The 22,367-nt window shown below is 45.3% G+C and overlaps 2 protein-coding genes across 9 annotated transcripts in view; one reads left to right on the forward strand and one right to left on the reverse strand.

Annotated features, from left to right (window-relative positions):
- Nucleotides 1-6,651, reverse strand: part of P4HA2 (prolyl 4-hydroxylase subunit alpha 2) — a 91,734-nt gene extending 85,083 nt beyond the window's left edge. For 2 of the 4 annotated variants that reach the window (XM_085014543.1, XM_085014545.1), the window contains exons 1-2: nucleotides 6,541-6,651; nucleotides 5,981-6,220 (exon numbers count right to left, since the gene is read on the reverse strand). The gene's annotated coding sequence lies outside the window, so the exon portion shown is untranslated. Of the gene's footprint in view, nucleotides 1-5,980; nucleotides 6,221-6,396 lie in introns of all 4 variants that reach the window. The other 2 variants (XM_085014542.1, XM_085014544.1) reach the window with 1 other exon arrangement.
- A 127-nt stretch (nucleotides 6,652-6,778) lies between these two features.
- Nucleotides 6,779-22,367, forward strand: part of SLC22A4 (solute carrier family 22 member 4) — a 46,205-nt gene continuing 30,616 nt past the window's right edge. For 2 of the 5 annotated variants that reach the window (XR_014835551.1, XM_005661640.4), the window contains exon 1: nucleotides 6,779-7,402. Coding sequence is in view for 2 of the 5 variants with exons in the window: in XM_005661640.4 (XP_005661697.2) it covers nucleotides 7,010-7,402 (393 nt within the window). In the remaining 3 variants the exon portion in view is untranslated. 5 annotated transcript variants of the gene reach the window in all.

The raw sequence follows: 22,367 nt of genomic DNA on the forward strand, positions 1-22,367 counted from the left end.
ATGGGTCTAAAGATCCACAGTGGATCTTGGGTAGTTCCCTGGTCCCTAAGTGCATAACCGGGATAGAAACACTTAGCAACTGGCAAGATTCTAACATTTATTCCCTGTCCTGTTAAATAAGAGCAATTATGTTACAAAGAACCAAACAGAAGCCTTTAACACACCCACATTTCTGACCAGTTAATCACATCAGGAGTAAAAACACATCCTGGGAGGAATGGCAGCAGTTAATGCGAACATCAAAGATTTTCTTCCGGAGTTCCCGTCGTGGCGCAGTGGTTAACGAATCCGACTAGGAACCATGAGGTTGCAGGTTCGGTCCCTGCCCTTGCTCAGTGGGTTAACGATCCAGCGTTGCCATGAGCTATGGTGTAGGTTGCAGACTCAGCTCGGATCCCGCGTTGCTGTGGCCCTGGCGTAGGCCGGTGGCTACAGCTCCAATTCAACCCCTAGCCTGGGAACCTCCATATGCCGCAGGAGAGGCCCAAGAAATAGCAAAAAGACAAAAAAAAAAAAAAAAAAAAAAACCAAAAGATTTTCTTCTTAATCTCCTTCAGAAAGGAGGATCAAAAGTTGTTTGCTTTTCTGTGGGATGAATAGCAGTACATATTCACAGTCTTGCCCCTGAGTTATATTCATTCTCTTGCTCTCTATCACAATACAGGATTTAGTGATTTTGATTGTCTTAATAGTCCACTATAATATCATGATGGTCCACTGTATTGAGGACATGATGCTAATAAGTCATAACATAGTAAGCAGATGTCCTGGTAAGACACATCTTTGCCAGAAAATGGGCAACAAAGAGTATGATTAAGGATCTTCCAGGCTGGTGAAGTTTTGGGTTTTTTAACTTTTTGTTCTAGAATGAGTAAATACATATAAAAGCAGACACACGAGTAAAATGAACCCCTAGGACCACTATTATGACCAATCATATTTCATCTACACCCTTATCCACTTCTCACTACAATTCATTCTGAAGCCAATGGGTGAAGTTATTAGGGATCCAGCACTCAGAAGCAAGCCAGGCCACCCTCTGTAAGGTAAAAGCACACTGTTTTACTCTGGACCCTCTACCACTAATAAAAAGACATGGTGCTTGGTGAGAATACTACTCTAACCCATTTAATGGGTGCCTTGGAAGGCTCCCACTTTTGAGTGAAGCCCAGAGCAAAAGAGAGCTCTACAGTGTGTCCAACTGTAGTACAAGGTTCTCTGCCATTTGGTCCATATGACGCAAGAGAATAGGTGGTGCTAGAGATGTTCATGGTGATAAGAAGGCTGGGTAGAGTCTCTGATAAGACCTAATAAAAGAGTTCCAGTGAGATCTCCAGGGTTCCAGAGCAAGGTCATGCCTTGTGCAGCAGAGAACTATTTGCCTTTTGAAAAGCAGCTATTTGAGGCCAATATCACTGATGAACAAAGATGCAAAAATCCTCAAACAATTACTAGCAAAATACTAGCAAACAGAATACAACAATACATTCAAAGGATTATGCACCATGATCAAGTGGGATTTATCCCAGGGGCCCAAGGAATTTTCAATATATGCACCTCAGTCCTTGTTATACACCACATCGCCAAACTGAGGAATAAAAGACATATAATCATCTCAAGAGACGTAGAAAAAGCTTTTGACAAAATCCAACACCCATTAAAAAAAAAAAAAAAAAAAAAAAAAAAAAAAAAAACCCTCCAGAAAGTAGGCATAGAGGGAACTTACCTAAACAAAATAAAGGCCATATGTGACAAACCCACAGTTAACATGATTCTCAATGGTGAAAAGCCAAAAGCATTTCCACTAAGATTAGGAGCAAGAGAAGGATGTCCACTGCCACCACTTTTATTCAACATAGCTTTGGAAGTCCTAGCTACAGCAATCAGAGAAGAAAAAGAAATAAAATAAATCCAAATTGGAAGACTGTTTGCAGATGACATGATCTTATACATACAAACCCCTAAAGATGCTACAAGAAAATGACTAGAGCTCATCAATGAATTTGGTAAAGTCGCAAGATACAAAACCAATACACAGAAATCTCTTGCATTCCTATACACTAACAATGAAGGGTCAGAAGAAGAAATTAAGGAAACAACTCCATTTACCATCACATCAAAGAAAATAAAATAACTAGGAATTAATCTACCTAAAGAGGCAAAAGACCTATACTCTTAAAACTATAAGACAGTGATGAAGGAAACTGACAATGACACAATCAAATGGAAAAATTATGCCATGTTCTTGGACTGGAAGAATCAATACAATATGTTAATCAATATGGTTAAAAGGACTATATTACCCAAGGCAATCAACAAATTCAACGAAATCCTTATTAAATTACCAGTGGAATTTTTCAGAGAACTAGGACAAAACATTTTAAAATTTGTACAGAAATTCAAAAGACCCTGCATAGCCAAAGCAATCTTGAGAAGATGAACAGAGCTGGAGGAATCACTCTCCCTGACTTAAGATTATACTAAAAAGTTACAGTAATCAAAACAGCATGGTACTAAAAATCAGTATGGTACTGGCACAAAAATAGACATATAGATCAATGGAATAAGATAGAAAGCCCAGAAATAAATCCACCCTCCTATGGTCAATTAATCTATGACAAAGGAGGCAAAAATGTACAATGGAGAAAAGACAGCCTCTTCAATTAGTAGTGCTAGGAAAGCTGGACTGCTACATGTGCAATAATGAAATTAGAACACTAACACGATAACACAAAAATAAACTCAAAATGTATTAAAGACCTAAACATAAGACGGGATACTATAGAACCCTTAGAGGAAGACATAGAACACTCTTTGACATAAATTGCAGCAATATCTTTTTTGATCCCTAAGCAAAACAAAAAGACAACCCACAGCATGGGAAAAAAATCTTTGTAAATGATTACTTTGCAAGTAATCAACAAGGGATTAATCTCCAAAGTATACAAACACTACATGTGACTTTATATTAAAAAAAAATCAAAAAATGGTCAGCGGATCCAAACAAACATTTCTCTAAAGATACACAGATGGCCAAAAAGCACACAAAAAGATGGTTAACATTGTTAATTATTAGAGAAATGCAAATTAAAACTACAATGAAGTATTACCTCATACCAATCAGAATGGCCACCCTCAAAAAGTCTATAAACAATAAATGCTGGAGAGGGTGGGGAGAAATGGGAACCCTCCTACACTGTTGGTGGGAATGTAAGCTGAGGTAACCACTATGGAGTACATTATGGGGGTTCCTTAAAAAATTAAATATAGAATTACCATATAATCCAGCAATTCCACTCCTGGGCATATATCTGGAGAACACCGTAATTGGAAAAGATACATGTATCTTAATGTTCAACACAACACTATTTACAATAGCCAAGACATAGAAGCAACCTAAATGTCCATCAACAGAGTTTTGGATAGAGAAGATGTGGTACATACATAAAATGAAATATTACTCAGCCATCAAAAAGAATGAAATAATGCCATTTGCAGCAATATGGATGGACCTAGAAATTATCATATTTAGTGAAGTCAGACAGAGAAAGACAAATATCACAAGATCACTAATATGTGGAATCTAATAAAGAATGACACAAAAGAACTTACAAAACAGAAACAGACTCAAAATTTTTGAATCCAAACTTATGGTTACCAAAGGGGAAACACAGGGTGAGGAAGGATAAATTAGGGGGTTGGGACTGACATATACACACCGCTATACATAAAACTGAAGGAGCTCCTATTGTGGCTCAGTGGTTAACCAATCCAACCATGAGGTTGCAGGTTCGATCCCTGGCCTTGCTTAGTGGGTTAAGGATCCAGTGTTGCCATGAGCTGTGGTGTAGGTTGCAGGCGTGGCTCGGATCCTGCGTTGCTGTGACTGTGGTGTAGGCTGGCGGCTACAGCTCCGATTGGACCCCTAGCCTGGGAACCTCCATATGCCGTGTGTGCGACCCTAAAATGACAAAAAGGCAAAAAAAAAAAAAAAAAAAAAAGGAGGGCTACTCTGGGAGTGCAGCCCTAAAAATAAATAAATAAATAAATAAAATAAAACTGAAGAGTTACAAGAACTTACTGTGTAGCACAGGGAAGTGTACTCAATATTATATAAAAATTTATATGGGAAAAGAATCTGAAAAGGAATGAATATATGCATATGTATAACTGACTTACTTTGCTGTATGCCTGAAATTAACACAACTTTCTAAGTCAACTACATGCTAATAAATTTTTTTAGCAAAAGAAAGAAAGAAAAGCAGATATTTGACTGCAGTAAAAACTGAGTGCCTGGCAATGGGACATCAAGGGTCTACGCAACTAGAAATGTCCAGTAAGAGCTACATATTGCTAAATTCTATCAAGTCATAAGATTAAGCAGGCACATCAGCAATCCATCATATAACAGAATTGGCGGAGTCAGGATCGGGACTGAGCAGGTCCACACAATTCATGTAAGTTCAAGAACAGGTGGCTCAGACTCCATGACACCTACCTTCACTATACCAATACAAACTCACACCTGTGGTCCTATGGGGTTGGTTCTCTATAACCAACTGATAGAGGGAAAAAAATACTCAGCACCATGCCACAGATGATATCAGCCAAAAACTGGATTACTTATTGCAGCATAACCCCATTTAGGAGTGGCACAAAAGGACAATGGTGAAGGGACATCCTCCAATGTTCCAGCCACTGGGGCATTCATTTTGTTTGGCAGGCAAAAACGTTCAAGGTATGGATTTACATATATTCATGGACTAAGACAAATGGTTTAGTTTAGAGTGGTACCTGTTGGCTCTCACATACATGCAGCCTGGAAGTGCAACAGAGTTGACCAATGAAGCCAGAACTAGTAAACAAATGCCTCTTCATTCTATACGGCTCCTCAGAAGGTCCCAGCAAGATCAAATCCCAATTACACCCAATTACGCTCGGTTAATTAAGGCTGGGAAAAAGCTGAGGCAAGTGAAATGAGTGAGGTACTTGCCTCAGGTGCAAAATTTAAGGAGGTGCTAAGAAATTCAATCACCAAGATCAATAATATTTTAACATAGGACTTAAAAAATCAAAACCAATATAAAAATCCATGATGAACAGAATATCAAAATTTGAAGTAAAGATACCATTAGGTATTACTAATTTTCTCCTTTGGCCTCAGACTCCAACGTCTTAGCACAGCAGTGTCACTGACCCTGGAAACTACCAATGACCACCTTAATTACAGCCTTGTGTTGGCCTTACCTCCTCCCCTGTTCACTCTCCCTAGTACTTCACTCCTTTCCTTGGGCTCACTCAAAATTAAATGATCTCCATAAAAATTCTTATCTCAGGCTTTGATTTTTTACTGGGGGAAAGGGGGAAGGAAGAAATCCAAGCTAAGTAAGACAATGACATGAAACACTGTTCAAAGAAGGATACTTCTGAAAGTAAAGGGAAGCACTATTAATAATTCCACCGCACTAATAGGCATATCAGAGCTGTCCTGGCACATCTGGGCATATGGTCTTATTATATGTAAAGAAACTGAGTTCCAAGGGGGTGGGAAGCCAGCCTAAAACTGGAGACTACAAAAAATGAGGCAGAAAAAGTCTCCTGCCTCTTAACCAGGGCCGGGAGAAGCAAACACTTGTGCAAAATCTCCAAAGAGGTAGGCCCTTCAGTCCATCAATTCCTTCTGCCTCAGGAACCCCAGGATTCCCAGTGCAGGCCCAGGCTAATTCACCCAAAAGCAGAGGGGCCTTAGGCCTGGACACTAGCAGGCTGGTCCCTGTTCTGGTTGCCCTGCCAGAGTTGGGCAGCAAAGTGAACCTTCTCCTCTTTCCTTCCTCCCTCCCTCTGCTCCTGGACTGGGGGTGTTCCCTTTGGCAAACCAGAGGCCATCCAGTCCAAAAAGACTCTAGCAGCCAGCCCCAATGAAAAACCCTACGGGATCAAAATCAGAGCCCAGGAGTGGTAACAGATGGGCCTCCATTACCGTGCTCTCACAAGGGGCCAAGCTCCCTGTAGAATCTTCTCCAGAGGCCTCAACAGGATTCTGGGGCAACCTGGTCGTCCCTGCGCCCAGCTCCTCTTGGTCACAGCTTATCACTGACGCAGTGTGACCTGGTTCATCCCTTCTGGGCTCTGAGCCTGTTCCCCCTTTCCAAGGTGAGGCTCCTGGCTGTCCTCGGGACTCTTCTTCAGGCGCCGCCAGCAGGTGACTGAATCTCCAGACCTAGGATGGGGGTGGGGGTGGGAACAGCTCCTCGTGGGTCCTCTGGTGCCGGCCACTTGCGCGGCGGTGGGTCAAAGGAGGGGGCGTGCTCCTGTCACCCTTGCGCCCGCAGAACTTTCCCGGGAGCCCGGATCCCACGGACTCGCCCGTCTGCACCCCGCCCGAGGCCCACTGACCTCAGACTCCGGGTTGAAGACCTCCTACCCCCGGCCGAGGCCTCACGCAAAGCCGACAGAGAAGGCCGAGGCCGTTCCTCTCAAAGACCTTGCTCTCCGGCCTCGGCTCTTGGCCCTCGCCTGCTCTCCCCTGTAAGACCCAACCTGGCGGCCGAAGGCGGCGCGCTCAGCATTGAGGGTGCACAAGCGGCGCTGGGGGTTCAGGAGCCGGACCCCCTCTCCGATAGCTGGCGGCGGGGCTGACCTTCCACCCTCAGTGGGATGTACCGCGGGGTCGCCGGGGGCGGGGGTTGGAGCATGGGCGTGGCCACCCAAAGCCCCACCCCATCCCGCCCCGCCGCCCCGCCCTGCCCCGCCCCGGCCGGGGTGGGGGTGTGGTCCTGAGTTTCTGCAAGGCTTCAGCTTTGCGTCCAGCTCCAGGGAGTCTTCTAACGCCGGCAGCCCGTTTCCCGGGATCTGTCCCGGCCCCGCGCCCCACTTTCCCTCAGCGTGCCTGGCCCGCGAGAACATTCTGACGCCCTCGGGGAACGCCCTCGACCGACCGCGCAACACTGTCCGAGCAACGCTCTTTATTACCCCTTATTGCCACCTGCAGAGCAGCGGCAGAAAGAGCATGCGGGACTACGACGAGGTGACCGCCTTCCTGGGCAAGTGGGGGCCCTTCCAGCGCCTCATCTTCTTCTTGCTCAGCGCCAGCATCATCCCCAACGGCTTCAACGGGATGTCAGTCGTGTTCCTGGCGGGGACCCCGGAGCACCACTGCCGAGTGCCAGACACCGCGAACCTGAGCAGCGCGTGGCGCAACCACAGTCTCCCGCTGCGGCTGCAGGACGGCCGCGAGGTGCCTCACAGCTGCCGTCGCTACCGGCTCGAGACGATTGTCAACTTGTCGGCGCTCGGGCTGGAGCCGGGGCGCGACGTGGACCTGGAGCAGCTGGAGCAGGAGGACTGCCTGGATGGCTGGGAGTTCAGCCAGGACGTCTATTTGTCCACCATCGTGACCGAGGTGGGTGTGCGAGCGACCCTTCATCTGCATCCAACCCCCTGCAGACACCTTAGCAGTTCCTGGGTCAGCGTCTCCAACTCCTCATTAAACCTGGCTAACAGTCACCTGGGTTATACTTCTAAAACAGGTGTGAAACCCCGGATAGTAGGACTCAGACTCATTCCTGATCAGTTTGTCTAGTACAGAGGGGAAGGAGAAAGGAGGCAGCTGTCAACTGCCTTTTCCTTTGGCAGTTTCACCAAAGACCAAGTTGTTTCCCAAGAACCTAGATACTGCCAGGCCTAGGCTCCCCAGATGTACAGTCTGAATCAAGTTCCTGCCACAAACATAAGAAGGGATGTGGGGGAGGCTGCTGAGCCCATGGGCAGACACAAGAGCCTTGCTGCTGGGCAGAGCATGGGCAGATCTGGTGTGTTCCCTGGCTGTAAACCTCTGAAAGCATCTGGGGGCCTCCTGCTCTGTCATACAGCTATGGTGAGGCTTGGGTCCTATCCTGAGGCTCCAGTGTCTCTGAAAAGGAGCAGAAGGCCTCTTGATACTGGGGGAGTACAGGGAACTAGAAGAGGCACAACCCTAGCCCCAGGGCACTCATGAAGAGTGATTCACAGAGACTCTAAGAGCATAGGGCCCAGTGGTGGTCAGGAGTTCCAGCTTATGCTTTTAGCCCCTTAACATCCTAGGTGGTTTGGTGGCAGGATTTCTAAGTTTCAGGAGCCAGTGCACCTCTAGATCCCCCCAGCATTGGCACCATGCCTACCATGGGCCCTGAGGTGGCCTGCTTCTATGGCTTTGATCATCATGCTTGCCCACCCTCTGCCCACAGCCTTGTCCTGGGATGTCTAAAACGATGTGCCAGCTCAGCCTACCTCAGTTCCCGGAAGTGTCCTCAGCATCTGAATTGGAGCTGGCCCTACTGGCTGCAGCGCTCCTTGACAGCAGCATTGGCCAGTCTCTTTCCCCTTCCTTACTGGTTTTATTCACCTCAGGGTGTGAGGGGTGAGCAGCTCCTAGCTTACAGATCCATAGCTCTCCTGTTATGCCCTGCTCACAGGGGCCTGCGGACACCTCTGGGCGTGCACATCATCACACACTCACACATATGTGGTTTTCAGCGGCCTTTCCCTTCCTTGTTTCATTTTTGGGTGTTGGGAGCAAAATAAAAGGCAAAGGGGCAGTGATGTTTGGGAGGAAGGAGAGAAGTATGAAAGTGAGTAGGGTGGGTGATCACCTCAGAGAAGTGGTGGCACAAGGAGGTGTTCTGGAGTCAGAGGGGTGGGGCAGTTCTGACCCCACCCCTAAGCATTGGCTGACTAGAGCAGGTTACATCACTGCTCAAAGCCTCAGCTTCCTTGTTTATCAAAGAGAATACAAGCAAATGAGAAGATGCTCAGCATCACTCATCATTATGGAATGTAAATCAAAACCGCAATGAGATACCACCTCACACCCATTAGATTGGCTGCTTTAAAAAAAAAAAAAATGGAAAAATAACAAACAAGAATGTGGAGAAGTTGGAACACTTGTGCAGTGTTGGTGGAAATGTAAAATGGTATAGCTACTATGGAAAACAGTATGGCAATCTCAGAAATTGTAAAATAGAAATTCCGTATGGTCCAGCATTATCGCTTCCAAGTATATACCCAAAAGAATTGAAAGCAGGGTCCGGAAATATTTATACACCCATCTTTATGGCAGCATTATTCACAGTAGCCAAAAAGGAAAAGCAACCCACATGTCTAGCAGCGGATGAGTGGATAAATAAAATGTGGTAGCTACATACAGTGAAATAGTAATCAGCCTTAAAAAGGAAGGACATTATGACACATGCTAAACACAGACGAAACTTGAGGACAGTGCCAAGTGATATCAGCCTGTCACAAAAAGACAAAAATGGTATGATTTCATTTATATGAGATATGAAGAGTAGTCAAACTCACAGAAAGAGAAGTAGAATGGTAGTTGCCAGGGGCTAGGGGGAAAGGGATGGGGAATAGTTTAATAGAATATACAGTTCCATTTTGTAAGATGACAAGAATTCTGGAGTTTAGTTGCACAATAAAGTGAATATATTTAACTCTACTGAACTTCACGCTTAAAAATTGTTAAAGTGGTAGAGTTCCCGTTGTAGTGTAGCAGAAACGAATCCAACTAGTAACCATGAGGTTGCGGGTTCTATCCCTAGGCTTGCTCTGTGGGTTGAGGATCCGGCATTGCCTTGAGCTGCTGTGTAGATCACAGCCATGGATTCTGCATTGCTGTGGCTGTGGTGCAGGCTGGCAGCTGTAGCTCCAATTCGACCCCTAGCCTGGGAACCTCCATGTGCCACAAGTGCGGCCCTTAAAAAAAAAAATTGTTAAGGTGGTACATTTTATGTTATGTGAGTTTTATTACAGTTGTTAAAAATGAAAATCATAAGAATATCCAGCTTACCCAACTTGTAGCGAGGATTCACTGAGATCACGCACCATGTTACATCCCATAGCACCAGCAAATGGGCATCACAGGTGGCTGGGTGAGGAGTGGTAAGGGCAGGACCTTGTCACCTCTGGCTGGGCACTATAAGCATGGCGCGAGCTCAGGTGTAGGTTTCAGCCAGTGTAATGGATGATGAGACTTGCTGGTGGCAGAGCCCCTCTCCCTAGAGTGTACTTCTAAGGCTCAGAGAATAGGGCACAGGGCTGAATCCACTGTGCCAGGGGGAGAAATGGCCTCAGCTCCCCCCAAAAAGCAAGCACAAAGGCCCTGAGCAAGTTCTCTGCATTCTTCTGGCACCATACAGGTGGTGGGACTATCTTCAGAGTGTCTCTGCTTATCCCTCGGTATGGGATCTCCTGATGGGCATACCCTCTGGGACAGAGAAGCCTACCTGGGAAGACACCAGCCAGGAACTCAAGGATGGCATGTTCTGCTGTGGAAATGCCTTTCAGAGCATGCCAGGAGCCTGGGACCTCATGTTTGAGTTGGGACCTTTGACAGGGGGGAGGCATCTGCCTATGTGTATAGGTGTCTATGTTCTTAAAGGCTGTTTGTGAAGTCAAATTTATTCATCCTGTGCAGAGCTAAGAATTACTTTTAAAAAACAGCTTTATTTTGAAATAGTTTTCACCTAGAAAAAAATTATTAAAAGAGCACAAAGAATTCATATATACCCTCTGGAGTTCCCGTCGTGGCGCAGTGGTTAACTAATCTGATTAGGAACCATGAGGTTGCGGGTTCGGTCCCTGGCCTCGCTCAGTGGGTTAAGGATCCGGCGTTGCCGTGAGCTGTGGTGTAGGTTGCAGACGCGGCTTGGATCCCGCCTTGCTGTGGCTCTGGCGTAGGCCAGTGGCTACAGCTCCGATTAGACCCCTAGCCTGGGAAACTCCATATGCCGCGGGAGTGGCCCAAGAAATAGCAAAAAGATTTAAAAAAAAAAAAATTTCATATATACCCTCTATTGAGCTTCCTCCTATCTCCACAATTTATATAACCATAATTCACTTCTCAAAAGTGGGAAATTAAATGTTAGTTACAATGTTATTAACTAAACTAAAGACCATGTTCGAATTTCACCAGTTTTCCCACTACTGTACTTTTTCTGTTTTAGGATCCAATCCAGAACCCCATGTTGTATTTCGTTGTCATGTCTCCTTCATCCCCTCCAACCTGTGATAGTTCCCCAGGCTTTCATGACCTTGACACTTTTTATGAGTCTCTCAGTTACTGTGATGACCATTCCTCAATTTGTGTTTGTGTGATTTCTCTCGTGATAAGATTGAGTCTGTGTGCTTTTTGGTAAGAATACCATAGAAGCGATACATCCTCTGGGCATCCTACATGATGCCCTGAGGTACATGATGTTGATTTGGTTGGTTACTGATGATGCTGACCTTGCTCACGTGGCTAAGTTAGTGTCTGCTGAATTTCTCTACTGTAAAGTTCACTATTCTTCCCTTCATAATTAATAAATATCTTGGGGGAGATACTTTGAGATTATATAGATATCCTGTTTCTCCTTGAAACTCTATCCATTGCTATCCATCCATTACCAGATGTCCACTGAAACAACTGTTTTTGTGGGTGTTTGCCTAGTGGCAGTTTTCCGTCTCCTGCATTCCTTCCAGTTTATTAATTGGAAGTCTTCTGTAAAGAAGAGTTTCTTCTTCATTTGCATATATTTACTTATGCAATTATTGCTTCATATTAGTACAGACTTGTACTATTTATTTTATTCCATGAATCATAACCTAATACTATTCTTATTTATTTCATTGTTCTGCTTGTTCCAGCTTGAACCAAATTGTTTTTCACTTTAAGGTTAAGTAATGTAAAAATCCAGTCTGATGTTCTTCCTGTCTCTGGAATTTGGACTGGAAGAGCCTATGTTTGCCTCTGGGGCAAGAATGCCAGTCACCTTTTAGCTAAGTTATCTGCAAGGAGTGTAGCAATAGGAGCAGGAGTGAAGCTTCTGTTGGGGAAGGAGGGACCCCAAGCGTCCAAGACAGATGGAGCCCTTGTCACTGAGACCTACCGCAGTGGTAAGGCTGCTCTCCAAGGGCATGATGCTCCATACAGCTCTTCAGTACCACAGACCCCAGAGAGCAAAGGTCTTATGTATGAGGAAACGCAGAGCCTCCTGCCCTGAGGCTGAAGGAATGGGGAGGGCAGCAAATGCCCTGCTCTCCAGGGATTGAGGAGCAGGGCTGCTGGGCAAACAGTAGGAGTGAGCCTGGCTCCTGGCAAGGGTCTACCATGGGCTTGCCTTTCCTCTGATGTGTCCTCTTTCCCCCTGGAACATCATTAGACAGACTTGACCCCTTGCATCCATGGGCTAGGAAAACTAGGCAGTTGCCTCTGGGCCAGACCCCATGCTCCAGAGGCCCTGAGAAAGGCTTCTTTGGTAAAGAGCAGCTTTCTGTGGCCGGTCATCTGAGAGGTCAGGTCAGGCAATGACCTGAGGCAGGGCTGCTGCTCCCACATATCAATTTCTATCTTCTCCTCCAGCTGGCTGCACCCTCTAGGAATCCAAGGGTGGAGCTACTGGTAGCTATGCCCTTAACCATGATAAAACATTCAACAGAGGGCCTGGACCTCTGGCAGCACTAGTCTTGTGCTATTTTTCTTGCAACTTGGGATCAGGACTTGGACAGAATAGGACACACTGATTCTCCACCCACAGTGCGAAGGTATGAAATAAGAATATGGGGGCCTTATCCTCTGCCAACAGGGTGCTATGGGAGGCCCTAGGAGCAGTGAAGGAGGGAACGATGAGACAGACAGAACCTGACCTCTGAGTGACAACTACGTGGGATTCCATATGGCAGCTCATAGAGATGTACCTCCTTTGGGGGCTGTGTGGGCTCTGCCAAAGATGAAGCGTTTGTGCAGGAAGCACGTCTTGACTTTTATCTTTCCATGAGGCCTGCAGACTGCTCTAGAATATTGCTGGCTGGTGTGAGACTGGCAGCTTGGCTATCAGGACAGTCCGAATATTAACCAGGTTCACAACTCAGACCTGCCCTCTGGCAGATTCCAAAGGGGATAAAATGGTGACATCCACCTCAGCCCACACCAGCAGACTTTTATTTTTAGTCAGTGGTTTAGAAAGAGAAAAATAAAGGGGACTTGGGCCTTTCTCTAGCTCTGACCCGAATTTGCTTCCCTGTTTATCTGCTGCTTCATGCCAAACAGTTTGCCTCTTGCCTCTAAGTTGTGTTCCTGTCATAAAGGCCACCAGGATCTCAGAATGTGCCTTTGTCCAAAGGCTGCTTCACCAGCACCTCCTGCCAAGTTTCTGGACAAATAGACTTTGTCCATCTCTCCTGGTGGGCAGCAGAACCCTCACACTTGGTCTAAGAGGTAGGATGGTGTGTTGACAAAAACAAGGGTCTGGCGGGGCTGGTAAGAGGAGCTGCAGGTGCCTCAGGCCTCTGAAAGGACTGTAATTTCTTCTTTGTGACAGGCTAAATTTGATTTATATTCAAGGCTAATGCAGGCCTGCCTTCTAATCTGAAACCTTGGTATAGTTTTAAGTACGTCTCTAGAGGCCAAAAGAAGGCACAGACAGCCCAAGGCTGGTGGCTCCTGCTCTGTTTTCAGGACTGCAGGGCAGGTTCACAGTGGCATCTTTCAGAGTTATCCCGTGGTGCCATGTGGCTGGCAGAGCCCTCATCCCATTTGCCCTGACTCCCAGAGTGGAGCCCAGTAGAGCTGTGGTGGATGTACTATCAGGACACAAGGCAGAGATCCAGGTCCCCGAGTGGCCCTTCTCCTTTCCTCAGGCCCATTCCTTCCCTTCCTCACCACTCCACTTAAAGTCACTGGGTCTTTTGCTTTGGCTCAGCCTCTGATGGCCACAAAATTCTTCACTGAGACCTTTCCACCTGTGGGTGCTTTTTCCTTACCTCTAGTACAAAGAAAGAAAGATACCGAGAACATTTTAAGATTTAACCCCTCTCCATCTCCTGAGCTCTGAGTTGCAGAGTCTTCATTTCTGGTGAATGCAGCCAAGAGACTGGAGGAATCCCATCCTCCACTCAGCCCATATTGATATAGTGGCACCTTGATTCCAGTTTCGACAGGCTGAGAATGTTGGGGCCCTGGTTGCCCTTGTCCCAGCTTGTTGTAGAATGGAGATCCCAAGCCAGGAGAAGCAAGCCGAAAAGAAGGACACCATCACCTCCAGCCAGCATCCAGCTCATAAGGCAGGGGTGTCATTCTGAGGGCCACTTTCCCTTCCCCCAGCTCTGGAGTAAGGGCTCAGAGATTTTTCCCCAGGGGAAGAACCAGGTCATAACAGCAGAGTTCTGAAGCTGTCCCCCGCGGAAACAACTTCACTTGAAACAGGATGTGCAGAAGTTGAAGCTTAAGAGTGCTCTTTAAAACAGTGGAGATTGTGGTGATAAACAATTAACAGACTGGAAGCTACCTTAGAACAACAAGCTAACCCATAGGGCAACCAGTTTACCAGAGAGAACCAGAAAAATAGACAGCTCACAGCAGCCCTCCTGAAGTCAGAACAAACTTCAAAGACCTGGCTCAAAACTACTTCTTCAAAGGGGATTGAATTTAATTGAACTAGACTATGAAGTGATTTATGCTCTGAGGTATTGTTTAAAACAATCAAGGAATCAGCCTGCAGTTGGTGGAGGCTAACAGCTAGGTGTGATATCAGCAGAGCAGCCAGCTTAATTAAAATACCAGGGAGAGTTCCCTTCGTGGTGCAGTGGTTAACGAATCCGACTAGGAACAATGAGGTTGAGGGTTCGGTCCCTGCCCTTGCTCAGTGGGTTAATGATCCGGTGTTGCCGTGAGCTGTGGTGTAGGTTGCAGACACGGCTCAGATCCCGTGTTGTTGTGGCTCTGGCGTAGGCTGGTGGCTACAGCTCGGATTTGACCCCTAGCCTGGGAACCTCCATATGCCATGGGAGTGGCCCAAGAAATAGCAAAAAAGACTAAATAAATAAATAAATAAATAAAAATAATATACCATGGAAGGGGAGTTTCCATTGTGGCTCAGCAGAAACAAATCTGACTAGCATCCATGAGGTCACAGATTTGATCCCTGGCCTTGCTCGGCAGGTTAAGGATCTGGCATTGCCATGAGCTGTGGTATTGGTTGCAGACGCAGCTCTGTTCCCACGTTGCTTGGCTGTGGTGTAGGCCAGCAGCTACAGCTCTGATTCGATCCCTAGCTTGGAAATCTCCGAATGCTATGGATGCAGCCCTAAAAAGAGAGAGAGAGAGAGAGAAGAAAAAAAAAAAAAATAGAGAAAGAGACAGTCAAAAAGAACCCCTCTAAAACCATCATTATCCTAGGGTAACTGTGCACATGCCCAAGGCTATGCCTTCTGAGGAGCAATATCAGAGGCTTCACACTACAGGAGAAATAGACTTCACTAAGAATTCAGCCAAGTCATTAAACAAATTAACAAGCAAACAAAAACGAATGCCCCTAGGGTGAGGAGGTACTCAATGCTCAGAGTTTCCACAATATAGTGCCTAAAATGTCCAGTTTTTAACAAAAATAATTACAAGACATGCAAACATGTCTTATACAAGACAGGAAAACATGACTTATACACAGGGGGGAAACAGAAATTACCTGAAAATGCCTACATGTCAGATTTAACAAATACTGCAAACCAGTCATTATAAATATATCCAAAGAACTAAAGAAAGTCTCGCTTTAAAAAGCAAGAGAAGGTATGATGACAATATCTCATCAAATACAGAATACCAATTAAGAAATAAAAATAAAATTATATTAAAAATCAGGACTTCCTGTCATGGCTCAGTGGCTAATGAACCCAACTAGTATCCATGAGGACGCAGGTTTGATCCCTGGCCTTGTTCAGTGGGTCAAGGACCTGGTGTTGCTGTGGTTGTGGTATAGACCAGCAGCTGCAGCTCCGATTCAACCCCTAGCCTGGAAACCTCCATATGCCACAGGTGTGCCCCTAAAAATAAAAAAAAAAAAAAAAGTTATATTTAAAAGTTAAATAGAAGGTCTGGAGTTGATGCATATAGTAAGTGAAATTTTAAAATTCACTACATAGCCTTAATAGTAGATTTGAACAGAGAGAAGAAAGAATCAGCAAATTTGAAGATAGAGCTACAGAGAGTATATAATCCCAAAAACAGAAAGGAAAAAAGGAATGAAGAAAAATGAACATGGTCTTAGAGAAATGGGGAATGTTATTAACCAGACCAACATATGCTTAATGGGAACACTAGGAGAGGACAGAACAGAGCAGAAAAAATAGTGAAAGAAATAATCACTGAAAACTTCCCAAATTTGATGAAAAACCTTTTTCTACACAGCTAAGCAGCTCACTGAACTCCAAGTAGAAGAAACAAAAAGAGTTTCACACACAGACACGTCATAGTAAAACTGCTAAAGGACAAGGCAAAGGGAAATTTCTGATAACAGTGAGAAAAAGATTACTTGTCTCATATAAGGGAACCCCAATAAAATTTATATTTGACTTCTCCTAAGAAACAATGGAGGCCAAAAGGCAGTGGGATAACATATTCAAAGTGCTGAAAGAAAAAAGATATCAAAAATCTTATATCTGGCAAAAGTGTCTTTCAAAAATTAAATAAAGATCTCCTCCCAATACACACACACACACACACACAGAATTTTTTGCTAGCAGTGCTGCCTTATAAGAAAGACTAAAGGAAATTCTTCACAGTTTTTTTAAACATACAACTTATTATTTGACAACTGTAAAGCATCTTTGAAAGAAATTAAAGAAGGCCTAAATAAATGGCAAGATATCTCATGTTCTGTTTGTGAAGCAGAAAATTTAATATTGTTAAGATGGCAACACGCCCCAAATTTATCTATAGACTCAACACAAAAGATGTTTAGTATCATTAGTCATTAGGGAAATGCAAATCAAAATTACAGTGAGATACTTCTTAACATCTGCTGGGATGGTTCAAATCTAAAAGACATACAATAACAAGTGTTGATCAGAATATGGAAAAATGAAACCCTCATTCATTGCTGTTGGGATTGTAAAATGATGCAGCCACTTGAGAAACGTTTCTCAAAATGTTAAACATAGATTTATCATATGACTCACCAATTCTATTCTTCATATATACCCAAGAGAAATGAGAGCATGTGTCCATGCAGTGTCCTGTACATAAACATTTATAGTAGCTTTGTTCATAATAGCCAAACAGTGGAAACAACCCAAATGTCTATTAACTGATAAATGGCTAAATAAAATGTGGTATATGCATATAGTGGTATATTATTCAACCATAAAAATGAATGAAGTACTGATACTTGGTACAACATGGATGACCCTTGAAAACATTATGCTAAGTGAAAGAAGCCGGTCACAAAAGCTATATATTGTATGCTTCCACTTACATTAAATTAAATGTCCAGATAGGCAAACCCATGGGGACAGAAAGTGTATTAGTGGTTGCCAAAGGCTGGGGAAAGAGAATGGGAAGTGACTGCTAATGGGTATGAGGTTTCTTTCCGGGTGATGAAACTGTTCTAAAATTAGTGCTGATGATTGCACAATTCTGTGAATATAGTAAAAACCACTGAACTGTAGACATTATAAAAATGAATTTAGGATATGTAAATTATATCTCAATAAAGCTCTTACAGCCAGTTTCCCTCCCACTCCCCCAGTGGTTACAAAATTCCAGCTTTAAGTCTGCAGCTAAGTTATAAAGAAGAAATTATGAGTAGATGTATGTTCTATTACTAATTACTGCTTCCTCTCCCCCTCCCCCTGGAATGAAAAATAACTATAAGAGGACACACAGAAGTCTGGTTTTCATTCTTAAATGGACTGTTGCTAATTTTTCATCCACAGTCATCTCTGAGATTGAAGTCCATTTTTTTTTTCTTTTGGCCGTGCCCACGGCACGTGGAAGTTCCCAGGCCAGTGACTGAACCTGCACCACAGCAGTGACACGAGCCACAGCAGTGACAACACCAGAGCATTAACCTCCTGTGCCGTAAGAGCACTCCTGAGGTCCATTTATAAAGAGATTTTACACCTTGTGGTAAAAGCTTTCCTGGTTTCGGTCATTGACTAGAAAGTGCTCATTTCTACGAATCTCTTCTGTCTTGTCAGGTTTAAGTATAACCTGCTTTGCTTATTCATTAATGTTTGTTCAAGTCATGGTTTTGCTTAGGACAAAAGCATGAGATTAGTAGCAAGGGAACTATACTTAATGAGGGCTGTAATGTGTCAGACACTCTACTTACATTTCCTGTCCAACACTCACAAAACTTCAGGAGGCAGTATTGTCACCTCTTTGAAGATGAGAAAACAGGCTACAAGAGGTGAATGCCACGTGGCCCAAGTCACACAGCCAGAAGTGGCTGGACCCGACAGAGCCTGTGCTCTTTGCTCAACATCAGACTGTTTTCGAAAGTTCTCAGTTCTATGCAGGTCACAGGGGTACACTTATCTTTATGGTCCTTTATGGCTTTGGTAAAGACTAAAGCTGCTAGACTTTGGCTACTTGGAGAGTTCAAGGTTGAGGGTGATTTTCAAAGGACAGTGTGTTTGATACCACACATTTCCAAACTCATTTTCTGCGGCTCCAAATTCATTCATTCGTCCACAATTTAAGCATCCACCATGTGCCTAGCCTTGTGCAAGCATCAGGTATCTAAAATGATTATACAAGTGTATTCAGGTTTTAGAACTCTGGCTGTCTGAAGGAGGATAAGCGGGGCCGCCTCCGTTCCTCTCTAGTCAGAGAGCAAGGGCACAGTGGCTCAGAACAAAGCCCTCCCCACTCAGGACTGCGGGGCTCATGCATGCACATGTGCACACCTGCTCTGTCCCATAAAGTATGCCTGACCTTGAGCTTTGTAGAGGCAGTGACCATGTCTGCTTTGTGTCCCATTCAGAGTCTGGCACAGAGCAGGTTTTCAGTGACAGATGAATAAATGATTCAGCAATTCCTTTTACCAATCCACTAGAACTTGGCCTGGCCACTTCATCGCTCTGTGATGTCTTCTTGTGTAAAATAAGGATAAGGACAGTACCCATTTCACATGGCATCTTTGAGATCCCAGGAGATAATATGAGGTATACAGTGAGCACTCAATACACTGCACTTGTTATTCCTGTTATTATTACTGCCGAGGGCCTGAGAAGCATATTCTTCTGGGCCAAGAGTGACCTCCCATCCCCTATGACCTTGTGACTTGGATTTTTGTGTTTTGAAGCAGAACTGAAGGCTAGATGGCCAGCCAAATGGAGCTTACTCTGTTAGGGAACATTAGTCTAAGACCTCGAGGATGATTCAGACACAGTAATCCTGCAAGGGCACACTTAGTGCCCCAACCCTGCAGCTGGGGTCATATGGTTCCCACACTCAACTCTCTGTCCAGAGTGTATGTGGGAGTATGGGGGATGTTTCAGAAATGGTAATTGACCTGAAACCACAGCTCCAAAGCAACGCCAAGCAGCTCCTCACCAGGTCATCAGCCATTAGCTTCTGAGTGGACCTTGTGTATGTATGTTTGTGTGTGCATGTATGTATGTGTGTGTACACATGTGCCTAGACCCATGGGACAGTTCTGTCTCATCAAGGAAAAGACTGTCTTCCACTGGTCCTGCCCTGTCATTGTTAACCACAGGGACCCTGGGACCTAGCTAGTGGAGCCCAAGACACACCCCTAAAACCTCCAAGGGGGTGGAGCAGGCAGGGCCTGGCCTCCTCAAGAATAGCCAAATGGAGAAAACGGCCCCTCTTCAGGCTGGCATCTGATTTATTAAACACCAGTCCCATTAGCTGCAGCTGGAACTTTATCTGCCAGTCTTGTGTCCTTTTACGAGGCCTCTTGCAGCTTTCTAAAAAGACTCTTGCGTACAGTAACTCCCCAAGAGAGAGCCCAGCCTTGAAAGCAACCATGGGTAGCCATGAGGTTTAGCTGCCTTCCCCTGCCAGGTGCAAGCAGATTCTCTGGACAGAATGCTCCAAGGGCCTGGGGCAGATGGGTGCTGTGTGTACATGGCCACCTTCTCCTGAGAGGCCTTCTTGGACCCCTCTTCAGGGAGGGAAAGGGGACTTAGAACCATGGCTGCTTGGCCTCCAGTAGGAGAGTGATGGGGAACTTGCCCTCACCTCACCCTTCTAAGTACCCTATTCGGAATGCCTTTCCTCGCTCCATTCCCCAAAGACACCAGGCTTCGTGGGCATCAGCCCCCACAGTCATACAGGGCCCCATACTTCGTTTTAATGCTCCACCACTGCCATCTTGAAATTCTTGTTTTTAAACAAGGGGTCTTTCAGGTATGCTTGGCCTGCGAAGCATGTACCTGGTCCTATTCATTATCTTTGCTCATACGATGCCTAGAGTCACATCTGACAGCCTTCCTCTTTCCTGTCTGTTTCTAAGTCCTGTTTATCCTCCCCTAAGGCAATGTCCTAACAGAGAAACATTTAAAAAAAAAAAAAAAAAAAAACACAAAGGAGAGCACATTATCTTGGGAAGAACTTTCCTGCTTGACATCACATGGAGTGGTGATGGTTGATAATGGACACTTTAATACCCCAACCAAACTTGAGATTTTTCTTGGCTCTGTCCAAGGCTAAAGGCTGTGGTGGAGGCCTTCTACCCCTAGCTCTGGTGTCACAGTCCTTGAAACATTATAGGGGGTTGTATATAATAAGCTGGCCTTGGGAGTTCTTGTCCAAAGCGGGACACAGGTACACGTTCTGAGGCCCCAGTTGGTATCTCACTTGCCCACTCACTTGATATGACTTCAGGCAAACACCAGTCTCAAAGCCTCAGTTTAGTCTTCTGCAAAATGGGCACACTCCACATCAGGAGACTTTGGGACCTCAATCACTATTCTCTGTGTTGGGGCAGACACTTTGGCGAGTGATTTTTGGAAGCGGGTGGCCGTTGATTCAAGTACATGTCCTGTCTATGCCTTCTGACCCATGGCATGGCAGAGCACATGAATCTGGCCATACAGTTTTGGAGGGTTTGTGCCTTTTCCCCTGAAGGTCGTTCAGGGACTCCAGTTGAAGCTACCCTACTCTGAGTGTGATTTCGGACTTATCCTCAGATGTGCCTGAGGGTTAGCGAGCCAAGGTTCTGGCCCTCATTGTTTTTCTTCTGCAGAGCTGTGCTTGGGCGTCCTGCTTGTGGTACCCGGAGAGGCAGTCTCATGAATCTTGTTATTGTCTCTGGAATGGGGGTGTTCTCGAGGACGTTAGCCTCAACATCACAGAGCGGCTCCTTTGAGGAAGGAAGCCTATGGAACAGACTTCTCTCAGCTCTCAGTACTCAGAAAAACGGAGCTTTTTTGCCATGAGTTTATCACTTTGGACACTGTGATCCTGAGAGCCGAGCTGCTGGAAGAGTCAAAGCAGATTTCAGGGCTTTCCTGGCAAGCAGACAGGCCTTTGGGCAGGACGGCCAGCGGTCAGCCTTAACCCTGGCTTAGTTGTTTTGTAATCCCTCCTCCCCTGTGATTTCCACTTCCCTCAATTCCCTTAGTTTTTGCTGTACACGTTTCTCTCATATGTGTCCTTATAAACACCTCTCTCTGCTGCACAATAAGGCATGGCATAAATATATGAATTCATTTTTATATCTAATTCAGGCAAGTTGTGAGGACTAAGAACTAAATTGGTTTGGGAATGTCATGGGAGCAGCACCACTGTCAAGGGGGCTGAGGTTGGGTGGGAGGCAGGGGGGTTTCCTCTAGATGGGATCATTAGAGCAATGCCCTGACCCACAGCCCTGAAATACTTATTGACACCTACTTATTTTTTAATTAAAGAAAGCTCACTGAACCCACTTTGAAATTTTTGTACCCTCCCCTTGAGATTCTGCTGAATTGACTTAAGTAAAGAGCTGGGAACTGGGGAGTTCCCGTTGTGGCTCAGTGACTTAAGAATCCGACTTAGTAACACTGAGGATGTGGTTCGATCCCTGGCCTTGCTCAGAGGGTTAAAGGAACCAGTGTTGGTGTGAGCTGCAGTGCAGGTCACAAATGCAGCTCAGATCTGGCATTGCTGTCGCTATGGAGTAGGCTGGCAGCTGCAGCTCCAATTGGACCCCTAGCCTGGGAACTTCCATATGCATAGGTGCTAAAAAGACAAAAAAAAAAAAAAAAAAGGAGCTGAGAACTGAAACTCTACCTGAAACTCTCATTTTATGGGTCCAAAGCAAGGACTTGTTAGGGCTTCAATAGCCCATGGGCCCTGGGGAATGGGAGGGACCAGATTCTAGGAGGGCTGCATGGGAAGTAGGGTGGAGGAGTGTAGAGCGGAGATAAGGTCCACTGGAGAGGTGTGGGATCCCCACCCCTAGCACACTGGGGCCCTGGATCAGGCCCTAAGCATGGCCTAGGGTGCAAGTAGGCCAAGGAGTACAGGGTAGTTCACTGGAGGAGTCTGCTCAGAAAATATAATCGCAGGCCCCCTGAGGCCCACTTGCATTTTTCAACAAGGTAGAAGAAACTTCTATGTG

This window comes from Sus scrofa, chromosome 2 (genome assembly GCF_054392235.1).
Source record: "Sus scrofa isolate SSC_HxYL_T2T_F1_AM1 chromosome 2, Sscrofa_HxYL_maternal_Yorkshire_Landrace_v2.0, whole genome shotgun sequence".
NCBI lineage: Eukaryota > Metazoa > Chordata > Mammalia > Artiodactyla > Suidae > Sus > Sus scrofa.